The 24,786-nt window shown below is 44.7% G+C and overlaps 1 protein-coding gene across 1 annotated transcript in view; it reads left to right on the top strand.

Annotated features, from left to right (window-relative positions):
* The window catches only part of CTNND2 (catenin delta 2), a 1,122,555-nt gene that overhangs the window by 647,757 nt on the left and 450,012 nt on the right, over nt 1-24,786 (top strand). The window contains exon 7 of the mRNA XM_055555147.1: nt 6,177-6,750. Within this exon, the coding sequence (XP_055411122.1) occupies nt 6,177-6,750 (574 nt within the window). The remainder of the gene's footprint in view (nt 1-6,176; nt 6,751-24,786) is intronic.

The following is a 24,786-nucleotide window of genomic DNA, read 5'->3' on the forward strand; positions in this document are numbered from 1 at the left end:
TACATGGAATACAATAGGCTTTTCTTAATGGATTATTGAATTAATGAGTAAATTACTGCATGGAACTTGACTACTTTTAGTTAATGGGAATAATGTATATATTGCCTAAATTCCTACTTCAATATTCTTCCTACTACACTTTGAAAATACATTCTCTCCTTAAACACTTTTGTAAAATAGGCATAAATCCACTACATAATTACACAGTAGGGTCCAGCATACCACATGTAGACAAATCACAACTGTAGTATATCCTAAATCTGACCCACCTGACACTCATATGTAAACTATAAAGTAGATGAAATACTTCATCTTATAAAAGAACTTTGATGAGTTACATGTATCGTTCATGTCTCATTAAAAAAGAAATACAGACACAATCTTTTTTTTTCCCTTGCAGTACAATCTACATAAAATGTCCATAGAAATTAGAAGTAACGTCTTATTTTTCTCTTGATCATTTTTCCATAATGGGAAGCAAGAAAGGAGCAACAAGCAATATAACGTACACAGGACTCTGCCTATGGGAAATATTTAATCAGAGCATCTACTTAAAAATGTTCCACTTCCTTGTCAATTCCACATAGATGGGTTCCCCACTTTGGAGGGATGGAAAAGGCAATTAAAATAGCCCTTTGCTTTGAGACTGATTCAGACTGATGGGAGTGGACAATCCCAGTTGGAACTGCCCTGGCCAGTTATACATACTGTGCGATCCAGGACAATATTTGGGCTCCATCTTCTTACAATATTTCCAAAAATTCTTATGTCACCATTTATTAAGGATCTCATCATCAATATAAAAAATTTTCAGTGCACATCACTTGTACACACACATTTCCAAATATTATAGTAGGATGTAGTGGTCATTAGTGTTTTATTTATTTATTTTTGATTTACAGTTTTGTTTATAGTGCTAACACATGTTTCATGGGGAATTGAGCTTCCATGACAGCAAAGTAGATGAAATTCTCTGTGTGTTGAAATGTCCTTATTTTTAATCCAGTGACCTAGCCCATAATAAACCATCCTATGAATTGTTTAGCTGTCTTAAACTGTATCCCTAAGAGTTGCTAAAAAGAAATTACATAATGGAACAAAACATAAACACAAGAGTGGAGACAAACTCCTAAAAGATTACTGTTCTGTCCAACCGATGCTAAAAAACAGATTTTTCTCTTTAACCAAAGAACCATTCTTAGGCACTTATTCTTGTGTAGGCTAATGTAATGGAGTATAATACCCCCAGATTATTTATTAAAAACTGCAGAGGGCCTTATATAGCTGTGCAATCCAGAAAAGTAGCCACTAGACACATCTGACTATTTAAATTTAAATTAATTCAAAGTAAATATATGTTAAAATCCAGTGCATGTGTCTAGAGCCCATGCATCTATTGGCTACCATATTGGACAGTACAGATATAGAACATTTTCAACATAGACGATAAGTATCTTAAAATGTATATGCAATTTTATTGTTTTATTGTGCTTAGTCGCTCAGTCATGTCTAACTCTTTGTGACCCCATGGACCATAGCCTGCCAGGCTCCTCTGTCCGTGGGGATTCTCCAGGCAGGAATATTGGAGTGGGTTTCCATGCCCTCCTCCAGGGGACCTTCCCAACCCAGGGATCGAACCCAGGTTTCCTGCATTGCAGGCAGATTCTTTACCATCTGAGACATGAAGGAAGCCCCAAATTTAAATTAATTCAAATTAAATGTAAGTTAAAATCCAGTGCATGTGTCTAGGGCCCAGGTGTGTACTGGCTACCATATTGGACAGTACAGATATAGAACATTTCCAGCATAGACAATAACCAACTTAAAATGCATATGCAATTTTATTGTTTATGATGTTTTGCTTATTAAAAAGCTTACTGGCACAATTTCACCAAGAGAGATCCTACAATATTTTAAAAGGTTTTTGAATTGCTGCTGTAGCTTGTCAACATACCTAGAAATACTGTGGCTGTTCTTAAAACTTTTACAGATTTGAGAGCCATTTAAGAAACCTTATGAATAAGATTCAGCAGAGTTAGCACTTTTCCAACTGGAAGTTCCAACATATTAAAAGGAGAAATAAAGTATTTTCACAATTTATTCAAGGTTTCCTTAGGATCCATGTTATTCTAATACTTAAATACTAGAATGTTACACGATGTTGTTTTAATTTATATTAGTATACTTTAGTATTTATTTTATTGAAAGCTATGCTACTGAGGAAGGCTTCCCTGGTAGCTCAAACAATAAAGAATCCTCCTCTCAATGCAGGAGATGCAGGTTCGATTCCTTGGTCAGAAACATCCCCTGGAGAAGGAAATGGCAACCCACTAAAGAGCTTTCTTGCCTGGGAATGCCATGGACAGAGGAGCCTGGCAGGCTACAGTCCATGGGGTCACAATGAGTCGGACACAACTTAGCGACTAAATCACAATGATGCTACTGAGGGAGAAGGTATTTTTTGTCACATAGGGTTATTAATGTTATAAATCCAAGACATAACAAAAAGTATTTGTTCTCTTGTAAGCAGGGGACTCTCTGGGACCCTCGAGGCTCTTTCTTGTGAGCAAGGACCCTCGGGGTTCTTTCTCCTCCTCATGCCCCTGTGAGAAAAGTTCCCAGAAATTCCCCTCAGAGGCTTTTCTGTCCCTTGCCAGCTGGGTTCTGCACAGCAGAATGTTGCTTGGGCCCCAGGAGAGCTTCCAAAGAAAAGTAAAGAAAGATGGTCACTCTCCGCAGCTTAGCAGTAATTCTCAGACTGACAGCATCTTCCAGGAGATTGTTAGAAACACAGACCCTGAGGCCCACTTCAGAGCCCTGAATCAGAATCTGTTCTAGATCAGAGGCTTGCACACTTTAAACAAGCATTGTGATCACCCTGAGAACGTGATAAAAGGCAGATCCCGGGGCCCCTCTCCCAGAGTTTCCCACTCCGTAAAGATGGGGTGATGCAGGTGCTGCTTCTGATTGATCCGGTTGATGGATCGGGGACCACACTTGGAAAACCACTGCTCTGGGGCTGGCTCGTTCTCATATTCAATTCTACACTGGAATCTCCTGGTGAGCTTCTCCAAAGCCTGATGCTTGAGTCCCACTTCCAAAGTCTCTGAATTAAATGGCTAGTGGATACAGCCTGAGTACTGAGTTGTTTTCGCTTTTGTTTTCAAAAGCTTTCCCAACAATTATAATATGCAGCTAGGTCTGAGAAACACAGGCTATGTATTTCATGCTCAGAACTTCTGGGAGGGAAACACAACTGGATTTGAGCAATCCCCTCCACCCCCACCCAATGATTCTGGATGATTCTAGACTGTATCTCTGGGATCCAGGTGAGCATACCAGCTGTGCAGAGCTTCTCCACCATGGAATCCCTCAGGTCAAAGCCTCGGGACCAGCTTTGTTAACCATTCCTTCATTTATCCCACAAACATTTATGGTATCTCTGCTATGAATCTTTCTTGTTCTAGTTACTTCTTTGTTCATCACTGAAAAAATCATGGAGCTTACATTTTACTTTCATTCTTGCTGCTGCTGCTGCTAAGTCACTTCAGTCGTGTCCGACTCTGTGCGACACCATAGACGGCAGCCCACCAGGCTCCCCCGTCCCTGGGATTCTCCAGGCAAGAACACTGGAGTGGGTTGCCATTTCCTTCTGCAATGCATGAAGGTGAAAAAATAAAGTGAAGTCGCTCAGTCGTGTCTGACTCCTAGTGACCCCATGGACTGCAGCCCATCAGGCCCCTCTGTCCATGGGATTTGCCAGGCAAGAGTACTGGAGTGGGTTGCCATTGCCTTCTCCATTCATTCTTAGTGAAAGTCAAAATAATTACATTGTCATGCTGAAGAAAAACCAGAACTGGAAAGTAGTTACAGCAATAAATATAAATTCTATTTGGAAAAAAATTTTAAAGTATTGCAATAGGGGAAAGAGACTTCATTTTAGAAGTAGGCTCAATGTCGAAAACAAGGAAAAGGAGGAATTTCGACCTCTGGGTTGGGAAGATTCCATGGAGGAGGGAATGGCAACCCACTCCAGTATCCTTGCCTGGGAAATCCCATGGACAGAGGAACCTGGTGGGCTACAGTCCATGGGGTCACAAAAGAGTCGGACACAACGCAGTGACTAAACAACAGCACAGCCAGGGGGCAGGTTGCAGGTCAGCAGATGGATAATTACTACGAGGAAATGTCAGGGGGAAGGGTATTCTGGCTAAACTGACTTAGAAGGATTCTTGCTAGAACTGGACAATGCAGAGCCATGATGAGAAGAGAGTTCAGAGGTACCCAACCACAACTTGGTCAAGAAGAGAAACTTTGTCAGTGGATTGATACATGCACATACAGACAAATATATAACACATATACATCATTTATAAATGCACACACATACCCACATATGCGATATATTCATGTGTAAATAAATGTGCCCCCCACACACACACACACCCCTCACACAGACTGTTTTCACACACACACCCCTCACACAGACTGTTTTTTAACAGACTCTGCTTCTGCTGCTAAATCACTTCAGTCGTGTCCGACTCTGTGTGACCCCATAGACAGCAGCCCACCAGGCTCCCCCGTCCCTGGGATTCTCCAGGCAAGAACATTGGAGTAGGTTGCCATTTCCTTCTCCAATGCATGAAAGTGAAAAGTGAAAGTGAAGTTGCTCAGTCGTGTCCGACCCTCAGCAACCCTATGGACTGCAGCCTACCAGGCTCCTCTGTCCATGGGATTTTCCAGGCAGGAGTACTGGAGTGGGATGCCATTGCCTTCTCCTCTAGGACACTTTTAATAGAGGATTTTGATGTTGCTCAATTAAGAGCTTCATTTGAAACTGACACTCTAGATAAAATTCGGAACATGGCATTGTGTGCAGATGGAAGTGCCCAGTCTGCTACTTGCCAGTTGCCATTCCAAGGCTGGTGGAGAGGCAAAACTGAAACTTTTAATAACGGAAAACATCTGTTCAGTGTCTTTCCCCCTCATCCCTCCATCTCACGGGGGTCCTCCTCCCCACCTGTTTCCCACCCCTAATTTCAAATACTGCGTTCCCCGCTTTCTCTCTTTCTGTGGACAGTCCTACCTCCTGTTCACACAGGCCTGCTCTCAAAAACTTTTCTGCTCCTCCGGGAAAGCCTGGAAGATCCCAGAGGTGCGGCCCAGAAGTGGTTGACAATGTAGTGTTTTCATTCGAATGCAAATTTGTCTCTGGACCGGATTCAAGGAAAGTGCTTTCCCCTCTAACTGTCTTTCCAGCTCCACCCCGACCCTTGTTGTCTTTTGTGTTCTTGTAAATAAATGAGAGGCGATTGGCTTTCAGTGTGAAGACACAGCTGCAGGGGGCTCTTAAAAGAGAGCTGGAGAGAGAGAGATGCTAAAAGATTTGGAGCCTGGCGTTAAAATCTAGAAAAGGGAGGCTTTTTTTTTTTTTTTTTTTTTAAGTCTGTCCATTTACAATCGCTCTGCTTCCTCTGGACATGCTTTTTGTAAAGCCTGAAAGCCCAAGCATATTTATTCCGACTTCATTATCTCCCCCTCCTTTTAACTTATCCACAAAGAAGAGTCAACGGGAAAATGACAACAGAATAAACTCCACGAAGTTATGTTTATTTCTTACGGTTCTCCAGATAAGTATGCGACTTGGTCATTCTCAGTAGAGATTGTATCCGGTGAAATGCCGTGTGCGGGTCGGGGGGCGTTAGCTGGGTGGGGGAGTGGGGGTGGGGAGAGAAGGCTGAACGCCTGAATTTCTCAAAGGAACAGACCCTGGTTGTCTTCAAGTAACCTGCTGAGTGGCCTTTTCAAAGCTTCCGGGGACTAAAATGCGATGCCTCTGCCCTTCCAGAAACCTCTGAGATGTATAAGCAGCATCCTTGTCCCACTTGTCGGAGGGGGTCCCCCATCCCATCCCCTGGTCAGCCGCCCTTTGCTCCCCGGTTTTTTCCTCTTTTTTTGGTGGGGGAAGATGAGCTCCCCTCCCGAGAGGCTCGAGGGGCGCCCGCGTCTCCTCCCGGCCCCCCGCACCCCCCACGCCGTGCGGCTCGGCTTCCCCGGTTCCGCGCGCCCCGAGCCGCCCCGGGGGTCGCCGGGGCCGGGCGGCTCGGGGCGCGCGGGGAGGCTCCCTCCGCCTCCCGCTGGCTAAGAGCGCGTGTTCTCTGCTCTCCCGCGCACAGGGCACCACCAGCCGCGCGGGGCACCTGGCGGGGCCGGAGCCCGCGCCGCCGCCGCCGCCGCCGCCGCCGCGGGAGCCGTTCGCACCCAGCCTGGGCAGCGCCTTCCACCTGCCCGACGCGCAGCCCGCCGCCGCCGCCGCCGCCGCGCTCTACTACTCGAGCTCCACGCTGCCCGCGCCCCCGCGCGGGGGCTCCCCGCTGGCCGCGCCCCAGGGCGGCTCGCCCACCAAGCTGCAGCGCGGAGGCTCGGCCCCCGAGGGCGCCGCCTACGCCGCGCCGCCGCGCGGCTCCTCGCCCAAGCAGTCGCCCAGCCGCCTGGCCAAGTCCTACAGCACCAGCTCGCCCATCAACATCGTCGTGTCCTCGGCCGGCCTGTCCCCGATCCGCGTGACCTCGCCCCCCACCGTGCAGTCCACCATCTCCTCCTCGCCCATCCACCAGCTGAGCTCCACCATCGGCACGTACGCCACCCTGTCGCCCACCAAGCGCCTGGTCCACGCGTCCGAGCCGTACGGCAAGCACTCGCAGGAGCTGTATGCCACGGCCACCCTCCAGAGGCCGGGCAGCCTGGCAGGTAAAAGGCTCGCCGCTCGCCGCTCGGCACCCCCACACCCGGGGAGGTGCGGGGGGCCAACTGGGCGCGCGGTGGGGGACCCTGCGGGAGGCAGGCAGACAGACGTTGGTTTGGAGCAGACTCGGGCTGGGCTTGTTGGTGGGCAGGTGTTTAGCATCCTCTGAAGGTAAGGGAAGCGGAGGGCGTCCCTAGACAGGCTGTTAACTAGCATCTGAACTCAAATCTACCGGTTGCTTCTGTTTGGAAGTCATGCATTCTAGCAAACTCGAGTGTTTTCTTTCTGTCTCTCCGTCTCCCCTCTCTCGCTCTCTCTGTCCCTTCCACCCCGCCTCCAATCTGCAGATATCCATCCTTTAAGTCACATTTAATAAGCAGTCACAAAGACCTGTTGAATGTATCCAGAAAAAAAGAGCACAGAGAATAAAAAAGATAGTGTTTCCATGATCACCTGTAGTTCTCTGCATTGAGCTGCAGGAAAAAAGTAAGGAGTTTTCCTACCTAAAGAGCAGACATTCAACTTCCAAAGATTTCAATAGTCGTGAAAAAGTTACCTGTGATGAATTGCCTGGAATTTTTACTACTTTGTAGTGGCTTGAAATGATTATGTTTTGTCTAAGTGTAGTTACTGAGAAAATGAAAGGAACTTCCAGACCTGCCATTGAGATTGCATAGATCCCAACAATGGGGAAAAAGTAACCAGTGATGGAAGTCTCTTGAGTGTGTTGCCTGTTTATTAGGAGGGATGGAGTGGGGAGATTGGGCTCAACGGGTTTGGGGGATGAAACCTGCTTTTCCTTGCCAGTTTGGAGGAGGTGACATTTCTGTGGTCCTTACGCCCATCAAAGACCAGGCTGAGCTGGGGATTCGCTGCTGGTTAACACCATATGTTCAGCTTAAACAAGACACTGTGATTGAAAGACTAATGTTTTGTCTCCTAAAACACCTGACAACAACCCCAGATTTATTGTTGATTTTTTTTAACCTCTTCTGAAAGTATTTGGTAATTGTGTCACTCTAGTAACAGATGCTGCTCTCATATGTTCCCCTTCTTGACATAAATGGATGCCTGTGAAGATAAATAGGATAAAGAAAAGGAACTTGTTGCATACAGAAGGCAGGTGTCCAAGGGCTTTTTAAATTCACACAGTAATCGCTGGTGTGGACTGATCTGGCATAACAGGACGCAGGCAGGAATTCTGCTGCCCCCAAATTCTGCTAGGTATGCTTCTTCTCTCACGCACTTCTCTCACGCACTTCTTCTCTCACTCACTCCTTCTCTCACTTTAATAGAATTTTGGAAGTAGCACTCATGATGTCAACCTAGTGCCAGTGTTCAAATGCCTGTTATGTAGGCAGGGACTCAAGAGTGGCAGTCTGGTTGGAAGAGGGGCCTAGGAGAGACCTATAGGGAAACGTAGTTTAGGTAAGTTTGGAAACTTTGTTTTAGAAGTTTGCAAAATAAGTTTCTAGATCCTGGCAAGGAGTGGGGACCTGGGGAGCATGTGGGAGACTCAGGCCCTTGGACCCTCTTCCCAGCCACCAGAGAGAAGAGGCAGCTGAGTCCTAGAGGGTCCCAGGGACTTGTCAAAATCCCATCTGTTCCCTGCAGAGACTCGAGGAAAGAAACCAGGATCCTTAACTTCCGTCTCTTTCTCCCAGTGATGAGACGTGCTAAACTTGGGTGGGTTCCACTCAATCACATTACGAAAAATAGGGAGTGTGTGGCTGGTGGAGAGGTGGTGGGGTCAGGGGGGTTGGAGTTCGGGAGGGTGCGATGGGACGGGATGAGATCCTGACTGCTCCTAATGTCACTGAATGTAGTGCTGGGCTGTGCTTAGTCACTCAGTCGTGTCCGACTCTTTGCAACACCACAGACCCCCACCCCACCCACCCAGGGTCCTCTGTCCATGGGATTCTCCAGGCAGGAGTACTGGAGTGGGTTGTATGCCCTCCTCCAGGGGATCTTCCTAACTCAGGGATCCAACCCAGGTCTCCCGCTTTGCAGGTGGATTCTTTACCAACTGAGCCACCAGGGAAACCAAGGGAGAGGCTTTAAAAGTGTATGGGCTTCTTCCCAGGTGGAGCTAATGGTTAAGAACCCACCCACCAATGCAGGAGACATGAGACATGGGTTCAGTCCCCGGGTAAGGAAGATCCCCTGTAGCAGGGCATGGTAACCCACTCCAGTATTCTTGCCTGGAGAATCCCATGGACAGAGGAACCTGGTAGGCCACAGTCCGTAGGGTTGCAAAGAATCAGACATGACTGTTGTGACTTTGTATGTATGTAAGTGTTAAGGAGATCGTTTATACTCTGATATCTGGAGTCAATGTTTCTGAGGATATGATGTGTGTGTGTGAGAGAGAAAGAGTGTAAGGAGTCTTTGTCCAGAAATAAGGACCTTCAGGTGCTCATCACAAGCCCATGTGCCTTCACTTCCCTCTTCATTTCCATCCCTTCCTCACATTGTCTCACCAGATTTCATTTTTTGCTCCCTGGTGGAAAAAGAATCAACATGCCACTGACGGTTCTTGATTTTTGAGCTACAAGAAGCACTTTTAATGTTTGAGTTACTTTGTTTCAAATGCATACTTTTAAATATTCATTTGAAGACTTTTTTCAAGCAAATTGCTGCTGGTGGTTTTTGAGTTTCAAATTATTCTATAACTCTGCATAAATACTTGGGTTGCATGATATCATTGGCCTTATTTAGAATTTAGCAAAGTATGGCCCACGAAAGGTGTGGGGACCGATTCTGACAACTGTGAGAACTCGGGAGCATTGGCGCTTTTGGACTCTGTACCTGAACGTGTGTGCTTGATACTGTTCCAGGCATCATAAAGTTTGGAGCCACCTGGTTTGCCAGTTGAAAGTGCAGTTAGAAGTCATGCTTGAAAAAGAGCTTTTGCATTTTCAGGGTTGTGACTTTGGAGATTTGTCACTGATGACTAGGAAGTGTGAACACTGAGATAGATAGTGATTTTCATTGTTGAATATATTAGTCCCTTTAATTATTTGTTAAACACCTCTTATATACTGGCACTGATTTGGACCCTAGGGAAACAGAATTGATCGATATGAACCAAAATCCCTGGCCTCGTTTCAGCTGCAGAAGATAGAAAATCACAGGCATTTGTAGCAGAGTGACCAGGGAAAGCTCTAATGAGAAGGTGACTTTTGAGTCAATTATGAAGGCGGTGAGGATACTGGCCATATTAATACCCAGCAGAAGGGCATTCTGAGCAGAAGGCACAGTGAGTTCAAAAGCTGGAAAATGGACGTATGTCTGATAGATTTGCAGAATGGCAAGGACACCAGTGAGGGTGTGTCAGAGAGAAAGAGGGCAAAGAAATGACACAGACGCTAGTGAAGTGACCAGCAAGGTGGGGGTGGATGCTCAGATCAGGGGAGGCCTCAAGATTTGGGGATGCTGACTACACCCCTATCCTTGGGAACTGTTGAGGATTTGAGCACAGGAATGACACAGTGTGACTTAGTCTATAACAGAATATGCTGTAGAGGATCAAGGGCAAAACCAGGAGGACAAGTTGGGAGGTCCCTGCAGTAAGGTAAGCAAGAGATGATGATGGCTTGGGGGCCAGCATGGAAGCATTGGAGGCTGTGAGGAGTCATGTAGTCCTAGGTGTGTAGATAGAGCCCAGCTGACCAGATTGTCTCCTGGACTAGGTGATGATGGTAAGAGAAAGGACTCAAGGATTCCTCCAACTCAAAAACCAGAAGAATGGAATCAACCACTGACTGAGATGGGACAGGATGCAGAAGCATCTGGTTGGGTTTGGAAGCAGTGGCTTGGAGATGGGACATCTGTCTATCAGAAGGCACGTGTGAAGTAGACAGGTGAATACACAAGTTGGATTTCCGGGAAAAGCCCAGGCTGGAGATAAAAAATTAGGGAGAAACAGTTCAGTTCAGTTCAGTTCAGTTCAGTTGCTCAGTTGTGTCGGACTCTTTGTGACCCCATGAATCGCAGCACGCCAGGCCTCCCTGTCCATCACCAACTCCCGGAGTTCACTCAGACTCGTGCATCGAGTCAGTGATGCCATCCAGCCATCTCAACCTCTGTCGTCCCCTTCTCCTCCTGCCCCCAATCCCTCCCAGCATCAGAGTCTTTTCCAATGAGTCAACTCTTCGCATGAGGTGGCCAAAGTATTGGAGTTTCAGCTTCAGCATTATTCCCTCCAAAGAAATCCCAGGGCTGATCTCCTTCAGAATGGACTGGTTGGATCTCCTTGCAGTCCAAGGGACTCTCAAGAGTCTTCTCCAACACCACAATTCAAAAGCATCAATTCTTCAGCGCTCAGCCTTCTTCACAGTCCAATTCTCACATCCATACATGGCCACTGGAAAAACCATAGCCTTGACTAGATGGACCTCTGTCGGCAAAGTAATGTCTCTGCTTTTGAATATGCTGTCTAGGTTGGTCATAACTTTCCTTCCAAGGAGTAAGCATCTTTTAATTTCATGGCCGCAGTCACCATCTGCAGTGATTTTGGAGCCCAAAAAAATAAAGTCTGACACTGTTTCCCCATCTATTTCCCATGAAGTGATGGGACCAGATGCCATGATCTTCATTTTAAGGAGTACGTCAAGGCTGTATATTGTCACCCTGCTTATTTAACTTATATGCAGAGTACATCATGAGAAACGCTGGGCTGGAAGAAGCACAAGCTGGAATCAAGATTGCCGGGAGAAATATCAATAACCTCAGATATGCAGATGACACCACCCTTTTGGCAGAAAGTGAAGAGGAACTCAAAAGCCTCTTGATGAAAGGGAGACACAAGTAGATGGTATTTGAGACTGAGAATCTTAAAGGAGTTTCTACATCGGAAGTAAGTTTAGAGAGAACAGGTCCAAAGGCTGAGCCCGGATGGCTCCCACAAGTGCAGAAGTCTAGGAGTAGAGCAGGAACCCAAGCAAAAGAAAGAGATAAGCCAGAAGTGTAGGTCAGTGTCACTTCTTAGGTGCCAAGAGAAGCCCGTGTCTCTCGTCATTTCCCACAGCTTTCTGAGGTCAGTGTGATTTTCACCTCCATTGTACAGGTTTGAAAACTGAGGCGCATCATCAGTGATAAATCCCTTACCCAGAGTCACCTTGGCTGGAAGTGACAGGGATGCAGTCTGAACCTCCATCACTATCACTCTGAATCCAGCAGCTCTATAGTCTTCAATACACATGATATATGGTGGTGGTTGTTCATTTGCTAAGTCTTGTCTGATTCTTTGCAACCCTGTGGACTGCAGCACATCAGGCTTCCCTGTCCTTCACTGTCTCCCAGAGTTTGCACAAACTCAGGGCCATTGAGTCAGTGATGCCATCCAACCATCTCATCCTCTATCCTGCCTCCCTTCTCCTCCTGCCCTCAATCTTTCCCAGGATTAGGGTCTTTTACAATGAGTTAGCTCTTCACATCGGGTGGCCCAAGTATTGGAGGTTAGAGGTATTGCATGTTATTGAAGAAAGACACCAAGGACATAGAAATACCATACAAGTTTTCAACTTATTTAAATGACTAGTGATTTTGAAGAAGCAGAAATATCTCAAAAATGTGTCAACATCCTGTTGACTATGACTACAGTACCAATTTTTGTTCAATTCTGTACAGCAGATACCAGAATCCTTTCATTTTCTGGTTTAGAGCAAAATTAATCCTGTTAAAAATAGAAATCTGAGTTGTAAATACATATTAAAGTTAAGTCAAACATCAGAAACTTATTTTTAGGTAAAAATGAAATGGATTAAATGAAGATTCTTAGCCAATGATTGTCATCAAAACTGACCTAATAGGGAGAGGAATTTGTCCAGGCTTGTCCCTCCTGTACCCCCGCCAAAGAGACATCAAATTCACTATTTAGAGGGGATCACACACTGTAAACCTCACATTCTACATTCTTGGAGATCTGATTCATTCCCTGATTTGTTAATACTTTCAGGTGCACCTGTTATAAGAAAGAAAAAAATGCCTAATCCTATTTAAAAGCTTTGCAGTCTCTGCTGTCAGTTTTCTCAGAGGAAACCTGAGGTCTCCTCAGGTAATAAGCAAGTTTGTTTATCACATGGTGCTTGGGACGTGGTCAGAATGCAGTGTGCTATCTGGCTGCTTCTGCCCTTTTAAATTGCATTTCCTATACTTGAACAATTTTTGTGAACCTTCCAAATCCCCCTTAAGTTAAAAAAAAAAAAAATCCTAGTTTAGATTTACTAGTTAGAATGTGATATGTCTGTGATATCAGTCAATAGTTTAATCTTCTTTCCAAAGTGGTTTATGGCTGGCTGTTAACTGAAACTTCCTGGGGTTCTTTGGCCTTCAGACTCACTGGGGACCTCTCCTCAACTGCAGAAGCTCCAGTGCTTTCCTTGCTAGCCACACCCCAGTCCCAGCCCCTCATCAGAACCCAGGCCCCGCCCAAGCATCTTTTCCTGGCTCAGAATGTAAAATAGATCTGTCTCCTACACTGTGCACTCATCCATCCTGTACCCCAGAAGACTTGGTGGGGTAGAATGGACTGATTCCTACTCATGGACTCTCTCCAGCTTCCACCAACAAAGTGATTATTCAGCCAGCCAGCCAGCCATTTACTCTCTACAATTTTGGGATCCCAGTTTATAGCAGGGAACCCTTATCTGTGTGATCCCCTGGGCTCACTCTCTTCGAGGAGGGCGGGTACTAAAATCTCTTCAGCAAACCTCCATTCTACTTACTGTTTCCTAACTGCCTCCCTCTTCCTGGAGACCCAGACTCTGAGACATTCCTTTGAAAACCACTCTGTGCAGCATTTGATTGCAACATAGTATCTGATTTCTGTCCAGTTGATGTCCATCCAGGTCAGATAAGCAACAGGGAGTGTATCTTTTCATCACCCATTTTCTGTACAGTGAGTAGCTGTATCAGTAAGTAAATGTTTGGGATGCTAGGGGCCACAAAGGCTTTCCTGATGGGTTCCTTTTTGTTGATTCATGGAAACAAGTATCTTCCCTTCTCTCTCTACCACCTGGTAACCTTGCTAGTTAAAATGGGGTAAACTTTTTGTTCTTTTGAGAGCAGCATCTTTATGTAGCCTTCTAGGCTGGCCTGTTCCCTGTTCGATACTTACATGATATTGATCACACTGTAATTTAACTGGAAACATGTACGTTTTAAAAATGACAGTGAACCTTGGATAACAGTTAAGGTGACATGACTCTCTCCACTCATTAGCCTCTCCGAGCCTCAGACCCTCTGAAATATAGAGTACAGAATTAAATACAATGGGGAATGAAGTCACAGAAGAGACAGAACAGAGAGACTGGAAGGTGGGTGTCACCAGTAAGCAAGTCATTGAAAATGTTTTAGAAAGCAAAATAGATAGGAGTGATAAGCAATGAAAATGTGGAAGTTTCTCCCAGGAATCTGCATGTCTAGGAGTGGGACCAGCTGTCTTGTGTGAATACTTGGACAAGCTCAGCCTTAAGAGCTGGGGTGCTGGAGAGAAGTGAGGCTTGAGATGGAGGGATTTAAAGTCAGCGCTTGAGACCATGATTCCCTCCTCCTATCTCACCCCCTCCCTCCCACCAAGATGATGACCCTCTGGCCAATGCTTCCTCCAGGCAGAGGACTAGGTGTGGTCTCTTGAAGAAACTGAACAAAGTGCCTGAGAAAGGTAGACTTGAGTTACAGCAGCTGGTGGCCTAGAGAAAGTTCACTTCATACAGGCTTGGGGGGTGGTGAGCTGACACCGGGAGCTGCCCTCCACTGTCTCATTCTGCAGAAGGATGGCCAGCCTGTAGGCTCCACTCTTCTCATCAGTTCTAATACAAAGACACACAGTGAAAAGCATTTCTGTTCATGCCATAGCAGAAGAAGCCAGCCCTGGGTTTCTCTTTCTCAAATATGAGGAATTACCAAGGATTACTAAGGAATTTGGGTGAATTAGTGGCATGAAAAAGAAAACCAGAAAAGTGAACTGTCTCTTGGAAGAAACAGAGATGATTTATAGAAAAGGGAGTGCAGGATGAAAAGAGACAAGCTAAAACTTAGGTTTAGGACTGAGCAGGATTTAAGAAGATCTTATATTTATTAAGAAAGAATTGAGTTGATATGTGAAAGGATCAAAGAACAAGAAAATCTTTTTGAGGCTGTAAAAATATAACTACCCACATTAAAAAATTTGATAGAAGAGTGGGACATAGTCAAGGAAATCACTGGGAAGGCAGCACATAAAGAGAAAGAGATAGAGAAAACTGCAGCAAGAGCCATAAAGGAACAAACCCAGGAGATCTGACATATTACTGCAGCCTCAGAGAGAAAAATGCAGAAAAGCAAATTATCAGTGGAGTAACGCAGAGCAATTCCTAAGAGCCAGGGGACCTGTGTCCTCGTAGGAAATACCCTTTGCTTGGAATACAAAATATTTCATCTTCTGCATCATGAAACTTCATAGCACCAACATAAAAAGACTCTGAAACCTCTGGAGAGGAATAAAACAGATGGCACCTGACTTGCAGTAGTGACGCTGGAGGAAAAAGAACATTCAGGTGATGTCCTAAAAAAAATTTCAACCTAAAGAGCCTCTTGATGAAAGTGAAAGAGAAGAGTGAAAAAGTTGGCTTAAAACTCAGCATTCAAAAAACTAAGATCCTGGCATCTGCTCCCACCGCTTCATGGCAAATAGATGGGGAAGCAGTGCAAACAGAAACTTTATTTTTGGGGGCTCCAAAATCACTGCAGATGGTGACTGCAGCCATAAAATTAAAAGACACTTTGCTCCTTGGAATAAAAACTATGATCAATTTAAACAACATGTGAAAAGCAGAGAAATTACTTTGCCAACAAGGGTCCGTCTAATCAAAGCTGTGTTTTTTCCAGTAGTCATGTATGGATGTGAGAGTTGGACTATAAAGAAAGCTGAGCACCGAAGAATTGATGCTTTTGGACTGTGGTGTCAGAGAAGACTCTTGAGAGTCCCTTGGACTGTAAAGAGGTCCATCCAGTCCATCCTAAAGGAAATCAGTTCTGAACATTCACTGGAAGGACTGATGCTGAAGCGGAAACTCCAATACTTTGGCCACCTGATGCAAAGAATGGACTCATTGGAAAAGACCCTGATGCTGGGAAAGATTGAAGGCAGGAGGAGAAGGGGATGATAGAGGATAAGATGGTTAGATGTCATCACCAACTTGATGGACATGAGTTTGAGCAAGCTCTGGGAGTTGATGATGGACAGGGAAGCCTGGTGTGCTGCAGTCCATGGGGTCTCAAAGAGTTGGACATGACTGAGCAGCTGAACTGAAAACCCATGCATAGCTCAATTATCCATCATCTCTAAAAAACAGTATGAGATATTTTCAGACTTGCAAGTGCTCATGAAATCTGTCTCCTAGGCACCCTTTCCTAAATGTGACCACAATTGGATGATGTATTCTTAGCTAAATAAGGGCATAAAACAAGAGGAAAGCATGGTACCCAAAGAAGCAATGTGTACTGACCAGAAGGGCTATGAAGAGTTGCCCCTGAAGGAGTCAGGGTGAGGAGACATCTGGGCAGCAGGAAAGGTGGGACTCAACATATTAATGTGGACAATCATGAATGGAATATTGGGGAAATTCCAGAGGAGTCTGTGTAATTTCAATATTTAAGAATAAGTAGAAAGATGAGTCGGAGAAGGCAATGGCACCCCACTCCAGTACTCTTGCCTGGAAAATCCCATGGATGGAGGAGCCTGGTAGGCTGCAGTCCATGGGGTCGCAAAGAGTCGGACACGACCGAGCGACTTCCCTTTCACTTTTCACTTTCATGCATTGGAGAAGGAAATGGCAACCCACTCCAGTGTTCTTGCCTGGAGAATCCCAGGGACGGGGGAGCCTGGTGGGCTGCCGTCTATGGGGTCACACAGAGTCGGACACAACTGAAGTGACTTAGTAGTAGTAGTAGAAAGATGAGTAAGGGTAATGAATTTATTTTCAGTCCTGTTGAGTTTCACAAATACAGGAGGCAGTGGTCACCAGCATGGATTGAGGAGCTAGACAGATGTGTGCACATATCTTGATTCCATTACTTACCAGCCCATTGACCCTGGATAGCTGGGTTGAGCCCAGTAAGTCTTTCCTGACCACTTATCTTGTGCTGGGTGCTCTCTCAGGTGTTAACACGTGCCTGTGAACAACAGAGACCAAAACACCTGTTCTGTTACAGGTGATGGTCTGATGCTGATAGGATATTAGATGGTGAGAAGTGCCAGGGAAAGGAGGACTGAGAGAAGCAGAGATGTCCTAGGGCAGGGTGGCCAAGCTCTCCACCGCAAGATGTCCATTAAGCAAACACCTGGATGTACCAGACAGAGGGAACAGCCAGTGCAAAGGTCCTGAGGTGAAATCATGCCAGGCTTGTTTGGGGAACAGAATGGGGCTTCTCTGAGATTGCTTGCATTTCCTGTAGTGAGGATAACAGTGCTGCAGCCATTATACTGTCATAGCAAAGGTCATATGAGATTGAGAATCATGCCTGTCAATTGCTTATTTGCATGTCTGCATATTAAAAGTGTCCAGTACTGATGAGAACTCTGCTCCCTCTGTGGGTTCACTGATGAAATCTTTTGGGGATCAAGAAACTTATACTTCCATGGTTTCCACTCAAGCTGCCTCTGCTGTGTATCCTGACCACACTGACTTTCTTTGTTAGTAATACCATATGAATGAATAAGAAATAAGGGGGCTTTCCTGCTGGCTCAGTCAGTAAAAAAATCCGTCTGCAGTGTGGGAGACCTGTGTTCTATCCCTGGGTTGGAAACATCCCCTGGAGGAGGGCATAGCAGCCTACTCTAGGATTCTTGCCTGGAGAATTCCATAAACAGAGGAGACTGGCAGGCTGCAGTCCATGGGGTCACAAAGAGTCAGACGGACCTGAACAGCTAAGCACAGCACACACATGGATGAATAAGGGCTTCCCAGGTGGCACAGTTGGTAAAGAATACACCTGCTCAATGCAGAAGACCCAAGAGAGGCTGGTTCGATCCCTGGGTCAAAAAGATCCCGTGGGAGAGAAAATGGCAACCCACTCTAGTGTTCTTGCCTGGAGAATCCCCATGGACAGAGGAGCCTGGCGGGCCACAGTTCATGGGGTCAAAAAGAGTCAGACATGACTAAGCATGCGCAGACATACGTAGATGAATAAACCTTGTGTGGTGAGAAAAAGGGAGGTTCAGGAAATGATAACTACTGTTACTCTGCAGAATCATGACATCAGCCCAGTCTATTGGGCATTCACATTTAAATAAGATGGTGCTCATGACGCCATGGTTCTCCCTTGACCGGAAGGGGTAGAATGACATCAATTCAGAAGTAACTTGTGGTATGAAGAGCTATGAGAGAGGACCAGGGTCTCAGGACATCCCTGGAGGGAGAGGCATGTCCAGGTAGGAGGGATGGGGAAAGGGTCCCTGAAAAGGCAGCATTTGAGGCTAGGTTTAATAAAGTGCAGCTGAACAGGTTCAAACGGTAGAAGAGGGTACAGCTAGGGATGGATGGGTTAGATATTAGTTAAAAGTGTATGAAACATCTTGTAAGCTTCTTTTCACTTGGAGTGAGGACCCCAGGGGCAAGGGAGTGACTGTTTGAGATGATGGAGATTGGAGGCAAGGTGAGGGTGTGAGAAGATTGAAGAGGAATGGATTAAAGCAAGGATCTGATATTATGCAGTGTGACCAAAAATAAATGGGGTTTAGTCCCTAAGTCATGTCTAAGTCTTGAGACCATGTGGACTATAGCCCACCAGGCTCCTCTGTCCATGGGGTTTCCCAGGCAAGAATACTGGAGTGCATAGCTGTTCCCTCTCCAGGGGATCTTCCTGACCCAACTATTGAACCAGAGTCTCCTGCATTGCAGGTGGATTCTTTACCGAGACATCAGGGAAGTCCCACCAAAAATAAATAAGTAAAAGAAGGACCTTACTGTAGAGCACAGGGAGCTCTTCTTAATACTCTGTAATGACCTATATGGGGAAAGAATCTAAAAAAAGAGTGGATATACGTGTATGTATAACTGATTCACTTTGCTGTACACTTGGGGCTGACACAGCACTGTAAATCAACTATACTCCAATAAAAATAATTTTTAAAAAGCAGGGGACAAGTTCTCCGACCCCAGAAATAAGCCAGCTCTCAGGATATTTCCCTCTGCCCTCATTGAAAAAAGGGCCAGATGATGTGCAGCCACATGTTCCCCTGGTCCTGGACTCAAAAGTTACTTATTTCTTCAGTCCTGCTGATCACATGGACAGCTAGTAGAAACAGTCTGCTGGCAAATGCTCATATATAATGTTGAATCAGAGAAAGATGTAACAGAATGGATTCCTAGTGAGTCCCCAGAACCCAGCAATGAGAAAGCCTAGCTTGCGTCTGACCCCTGGTGTGAGTTTCTCCTGATTTTCAGGCCCCATGCCTCTGAATTGAAAGTCGAGGGAACACTGATGGTAAAGTACTTCTGGTTCTCTGTGGTGCTTATGCATTTTAGGTCATGCTGCTGCTGCTGCTGAGTCGCTTCAGTTGTGTCCAACTCTGAGCGACCCCACAGACGGCAGCCCATCAGGCTCCCCCATCCCTGGGATTCTCCAGGCAAGAACACTGGAGTGGGTTGCCATTTCCTTCTCCAATGCATGAAAGTGAAAAGTGAAAGTGAAGTCACTCAGTCATGTCCCGTGTCCAACTCTTCGCGACCCCATGGACTGCAGCCTATCAGGCTCCTCTGTCCATGGGAGTTTCCAGGCAAGAGTACTGGAGTGGGGTGCCATTGCCTTCTCCATAGGTATGGATTAATTTGGGCAAACAGATGTCTGTGGTAGCCACTCACTTTAAGTGTTAGCATCAGTTCAGTGATCTTAGTGAACCAGTATCTCTGCCTTAGCAAATAGAAATCTTCTTTTAAACATTTTTTTTAAATTTTTATCTAGGCAAGAGGAATTATGGAGAGACCCAACTCTTTTAGTAGCTGTGAAAATAGCCCTCAATAATTAATAACTCAAAAGCTTTCAGAATGGAGTTTATTTGCTACCCAACCTGCGTCAAATCCTTTCTGCCGTGACATTTAACCAATGGGCATTTTTATAATTTTTTAAAAATTTATTTTAGTAAAGTATAGCTATTTACAAGGTCATGTTAGTTTCATTTCATAATTTTAAAAACTTGGTTGTATATTTTAGTCCATGTTACACAGAATATATATGTTATGTATAATACATATAATTTCTGCCTATTATCTATATTTTAAATATATGACAAGAACTTCCCTGGTGGTCCAGTGGTTAAAACTTCACGTTCCAATGCAGGGGTGTGGGTTTGATCCCTCACTGGGGAGCTAAGATCTCACATGCCTAGCAGCCAAAATGACAAAACATAAAACAGAAGCCATATGTAACAAATTCAGTAAAGACTTTAAAAATGGTCTTAAAAAAAAAATCTTTAAAAAAGTATTTGGCGAAAAACACTATGCACACATCTATGTATATATGAAAAGTGGAAGTGTTAGTTGCTCTGTTGTGTCTGACTCTTTACAATCCATGGACTGTAGTCTGCCAGGCTCCTCTGTCCATGGAATTCTCCAGGCAAGCGTTTTGGACTGGGGTTGCCATTCCCTTCTCTAGGTGATTTTCTCAACCCAGGAATGAAACCCAGGTCTCCTGCATGGCAGGCAAATTCTTTATAGTCTAAGCCACCAGGAATACCCTTAAGTATATGTGAATACATTTATATGTGTCTATATATATGTACTTTATATATAGATAAACTTTGATTTGATGTGGGATAACTAAAGTGAAGAAAGTGGGGAAAACCACTAAACCATTCAGGTATGACCTAAATCAAATCCCTTATGATTATACAGTGGAAGTGACAAATAGATTTAAGGGACTAGATCCAATAGACAGAGTGCCTGATGAACTATGAACAAAGGTTCGTGACACTGTACGGGAGACAGGGATCAAGACCATCCCCAGGAAAAAGAAATGCAAAAAAGCAAAATTAGCTCTCTGAGGAGGCTTTACAAATAGCTGTAAAAAGAAGAGAAAAGCAAAGGAGAAAAGGAAAGCTATACCTATTTGAATGCAGCGTTCCAAAGAATAGCAAGGAGAGATAAGAAAGCCTTCCTCAGCCATCAACGCAAAGAAATAGAGGAAAACAATAGAATGGAAAAGATTAGAGATCTCTTTAAGAAAATTAGAGATACCAAGGGAGCATTTCATGCAAAGATGGGCTCAGTGAAGGACAGAAATGGTATGGACCTAACAGAAGCAGAAGATATTAAGAAGAGGTGGCAAGAATACACAGAAGAACTAAACAAAAATGATCTTCACCACCCAGTTAATCACGATGGTGTGATCACTCACCTAGAGCCAGACATCCTGGAATGTGAAGTCAAGTGGGCCTTAGAAAGCATCACTACAAACAAAGCTAGTGGAGGTGATGGAATTACAGCTGAGCTATTTCAAATCCTGAAAGATGATGCTGTGAAAGTGCTGCACTCACTATGTCAGCAAATTTGGAAAACTCAGCAGTGGCCACCGGACTGGAGAAGGTCAGTTTTCATTCCAATCCCAAAGAAAGGCAATGCCAAAGAATGCTCAAACTACTGCACAATTGTACTCATCTCACACGCTAGTAAAGTAATGCTCAAAATTCTCCAAGCCAGGCTTCAGCAATATGTGAACTGTGATCTTCCAGATATTCAAGCTGGTTTTAGAAAAGGCAGAGGAACCAGAGATCAAATTGCCAACATCCACTGGATCATTGAAAAATCAAGAGAGTTCCAGAAAAACATCTATTTCTGCTTTATTGACTATGCCAAAGCCTTTGACTGTGTGGATCACAATAAACTGTGGAAAATTCTGAAAGAGATGGGAATACCAGACCACCTGACCTGTCTCTTGAGAAATCTGTATGCAGGTCAGGAAGCAACAGTTAGAACTGGACATGGAACAACAGACTGGTTCCAAATAGGAAAAAGAGTACGTCAAGGCTGTATATTGTCACCCTGCTTATTTAACTTCTATGCAGAGTACATCATGAGAAACCCTGGGCTGGAAGAAGCACAAGCTGGAATCAAGATTGCCGGGAGAAATATCAATAACCTCAGATATTCCGATGACACCACCCTTATGGCAGAAAGCGAAGAGGAACTAAAAAGCCTCTTGATGAAAGTGAAAGAGGAGAGTGAAAAAGTTAGCTTAAAGCTCAACATTCAGAAAACTAAGATCATGGCATCCAGTCCCATCACTTCATGGCAAATAGATGGAGAAACAGTGAGAGACTTTACTTTTGGGGGGCTCCAAAATCACTGCAGATGGTGATTGCAGCCATGAAATTAAAAGGTGCTTACTCCTTGGAGGGAAAGTTATGACCAACCTAGACAGTATATTTAAAAGCAGAGACATTACTTTGCCGACCAAGGTCCACCTAGTCAAGGTTATGGTTTTTCCAGTAGTCATGCATGGATGCGAGAGTTGGAGTATAAAGAAAGCTGAGCGCCGAAGAATTGATGCTTTGAACTGTGGTATTGGAGAAGACTTGAGAGTCCCTTGGACTGCAAGGAGATCCGATCAGTCCATCCTAAAGGAGATCAGTCCTGGGTGTTCATTGGAAGGTCTGATGCTGAAGCTGAAACTCCAATACTTTGGCCACCTGATGCGAAGAGTTGACTCTTTGGAAAAGACCCTGATGCTGGGAAAGATTGAGGGCAGGAGGAGAAGGGGATGACAGAGGATGAGATGGTTGGATGGCATCACTGACTCAATGGACATGATTTTGGGTGGACTCCAGGAGGTTAGTGATGGACAGGGAGGCCTGGCCTGCTGCGGTTCATGGGGTCACAAAGAGTTGGACACGACTGAGCAACTGAACTGAACTGAACTAAAGTGAAATACCTAAAATCTCTAAAGGCTGATATCAAGCAGATCTATATGTCTATTATGAAAGTACTAACTTTGATACAAAAAAAGAATGTATAGTGAATTTTCCTTTAACCAGAAGAGGCAGAGCATTTATTTAAATGGGTTAACAGTTTCCCTGAGGGCAACTGAGCCCTCTGCATATTTCAGAACTCCTCACTACACTTCGCCTAGTCAACATTCAACAAGTATCTTCGACTATTATAGAGCTCACTAATTGGTGAAAGTCTTATACCCCATCAATAATTGAAAATCATCCATATAATGAAGTGAAGTATGAACACAAAGAGATGCCAGGTTCTCTTCAAGGTGAGTGAAGCATGAAAAAGTTACCAACAGCTAACAGAAAAACTTGGCTCGATGAGTATTAAAAATGTATAAAGCGAAAGCGTTAGTCACTCTGTCGTGTCCGACTCTTTGCTGCCTGTTGGACTGTAGCCTGCCAGGCTCTTCTGTCCATGGAATTCTCCAGGCAAGAATACTGGAGTGGGTTGCCATTTCCTTCTCCAGGAGATCTTCCCGACCCAGGGATTGAACCCGGGTCTCCTGAATTGCAGGCGGGCTCTTTACCATCTGAGCCACCAGGGAAGCTAAAAGTGTGTAAGGTACACATTTTTCTCTCACCTGTTCTCTCACCACTGAGTTTCTCAAAGCTTTGGAAAGTGGCTTCCTATGCTTTTAGGCATCAGTTAAAATATTATCGGAGACCCAGACAGCCGTCTCTGAAATGTCACAGACTCCCCTGGAGAGCTCATCACTCTCTGTGTCTGACTCCAAAGATGCAAGTGATCATAACAACAGACAGTGCTTGTGTGTGGTGTCTGTGTACACCAAGGACCTGCCTAGGAACCCCCAGACTTGGTAGGAAAAGTAACCCGAAGAAAACCATTAATGGTCTTCACTCAGTGGACTTGAGCAGCTCTTCAAATATCTGTTTGCTTATAATTATTTTCACTTATAATTATCTTTGCTTATAATTATTTGCTTATAATTATCTCAGATGGACATGAGCTTGGGCAAACTCCAGGAGATGGTGAGGGATAAGGAGGCCTGTTGTGCTGCAGTCCATGGGGTCACAAACAGTCGGACACGACTGAGTGACTGAACAACAACAGTCTTCACGCAGACTTGTCAGCCTTGATTTTTCCTGTTTGGCTTCCTGGATGGTGCCTGAGCCCACAGGTGCTATGCTGGCGAAGAGGGGGAGTCTATCGTAACCTGGAACAATGTCTGTATTTCCTGGTGTTTCTGGCTTCAACCTTCGCTCTCCTTGAATGGACTGGCAGCATCTTAAAGAAGTCAACCCCTCCCTAGGAGTTAAGTGTGCACACACACATATACACACACACTCACATTCACTCAGGGCGTAAGTTCAGCTGGTAAGAAGCAGATCATGCCGCAGTCCCCTCCGTGGCTGAGTCAGCAGCTGGTTGTGGTTGATGTTGCCCCAGACAGGCCCTTCACCTTGACAGTCTTCTAGCATATGTAGCATTTATTTTGCACTGGAGGAGTGAGTACCAGTTTCTGTACTAGGAAGGTACCTGTAACATCACTATTGTACCATAGCAATTGGTGATTTAATAACCATTTCTAAAGTAACAGACGAAAGGTGGGTGGGAGAATTATAACTATACATAGGTCTCATCAATCATGCATTTATTAGGGAATTAATGTTTTAATATAACCAGTATTCAAATAGTAATTACTCATGTATAGTTCAGTGGCTAATTGGATTCTAAAACACAGTCATACACATACACATATTAAAAGCTTTTAACCAGAAAAGAATCAAGGAAGAACTTCATTCCTTGGAACTGTTTATTACACAGAATAATTCCTCTCCTCTCAAACCCTTTTTTCATATGCCAAGTATTATGTTGATTAAAGTAATAAAACTTTAATACAGAAATATACAGAAATTATACAATGTAAATATAGAAAATGGCTCATCTATGAACGAGTTTATTTGCCTGTTCCCCCCACCCCAAATTATATTGAGAGTTAATGGTGCCTACTTCTTCTGGAGTTACCACTAAGACCATTTGGTGGGAGGAACATGGAAAGCAGTATAAAAATGATACAGGGAGAATATTTGAAGTTTGTGT

The sequence above is a fragment of the Bubalus kerabau genome, chromosome 18 (genome assembly GCF_029407905.1).
Source record: "Bubalus kerabau isolate K-KA32 ecotype Philippines breed swamp buffalo chromosome 18, PCC_UOA_SB_1v2, whole genome shotgun sequence".
NCBI classification, from domain to species: Eukaryota; Metazoa; Chordata; class Mammalia; order Artiodactyla; family Bovidae; genus Bubalus; species Bubalus kerabau.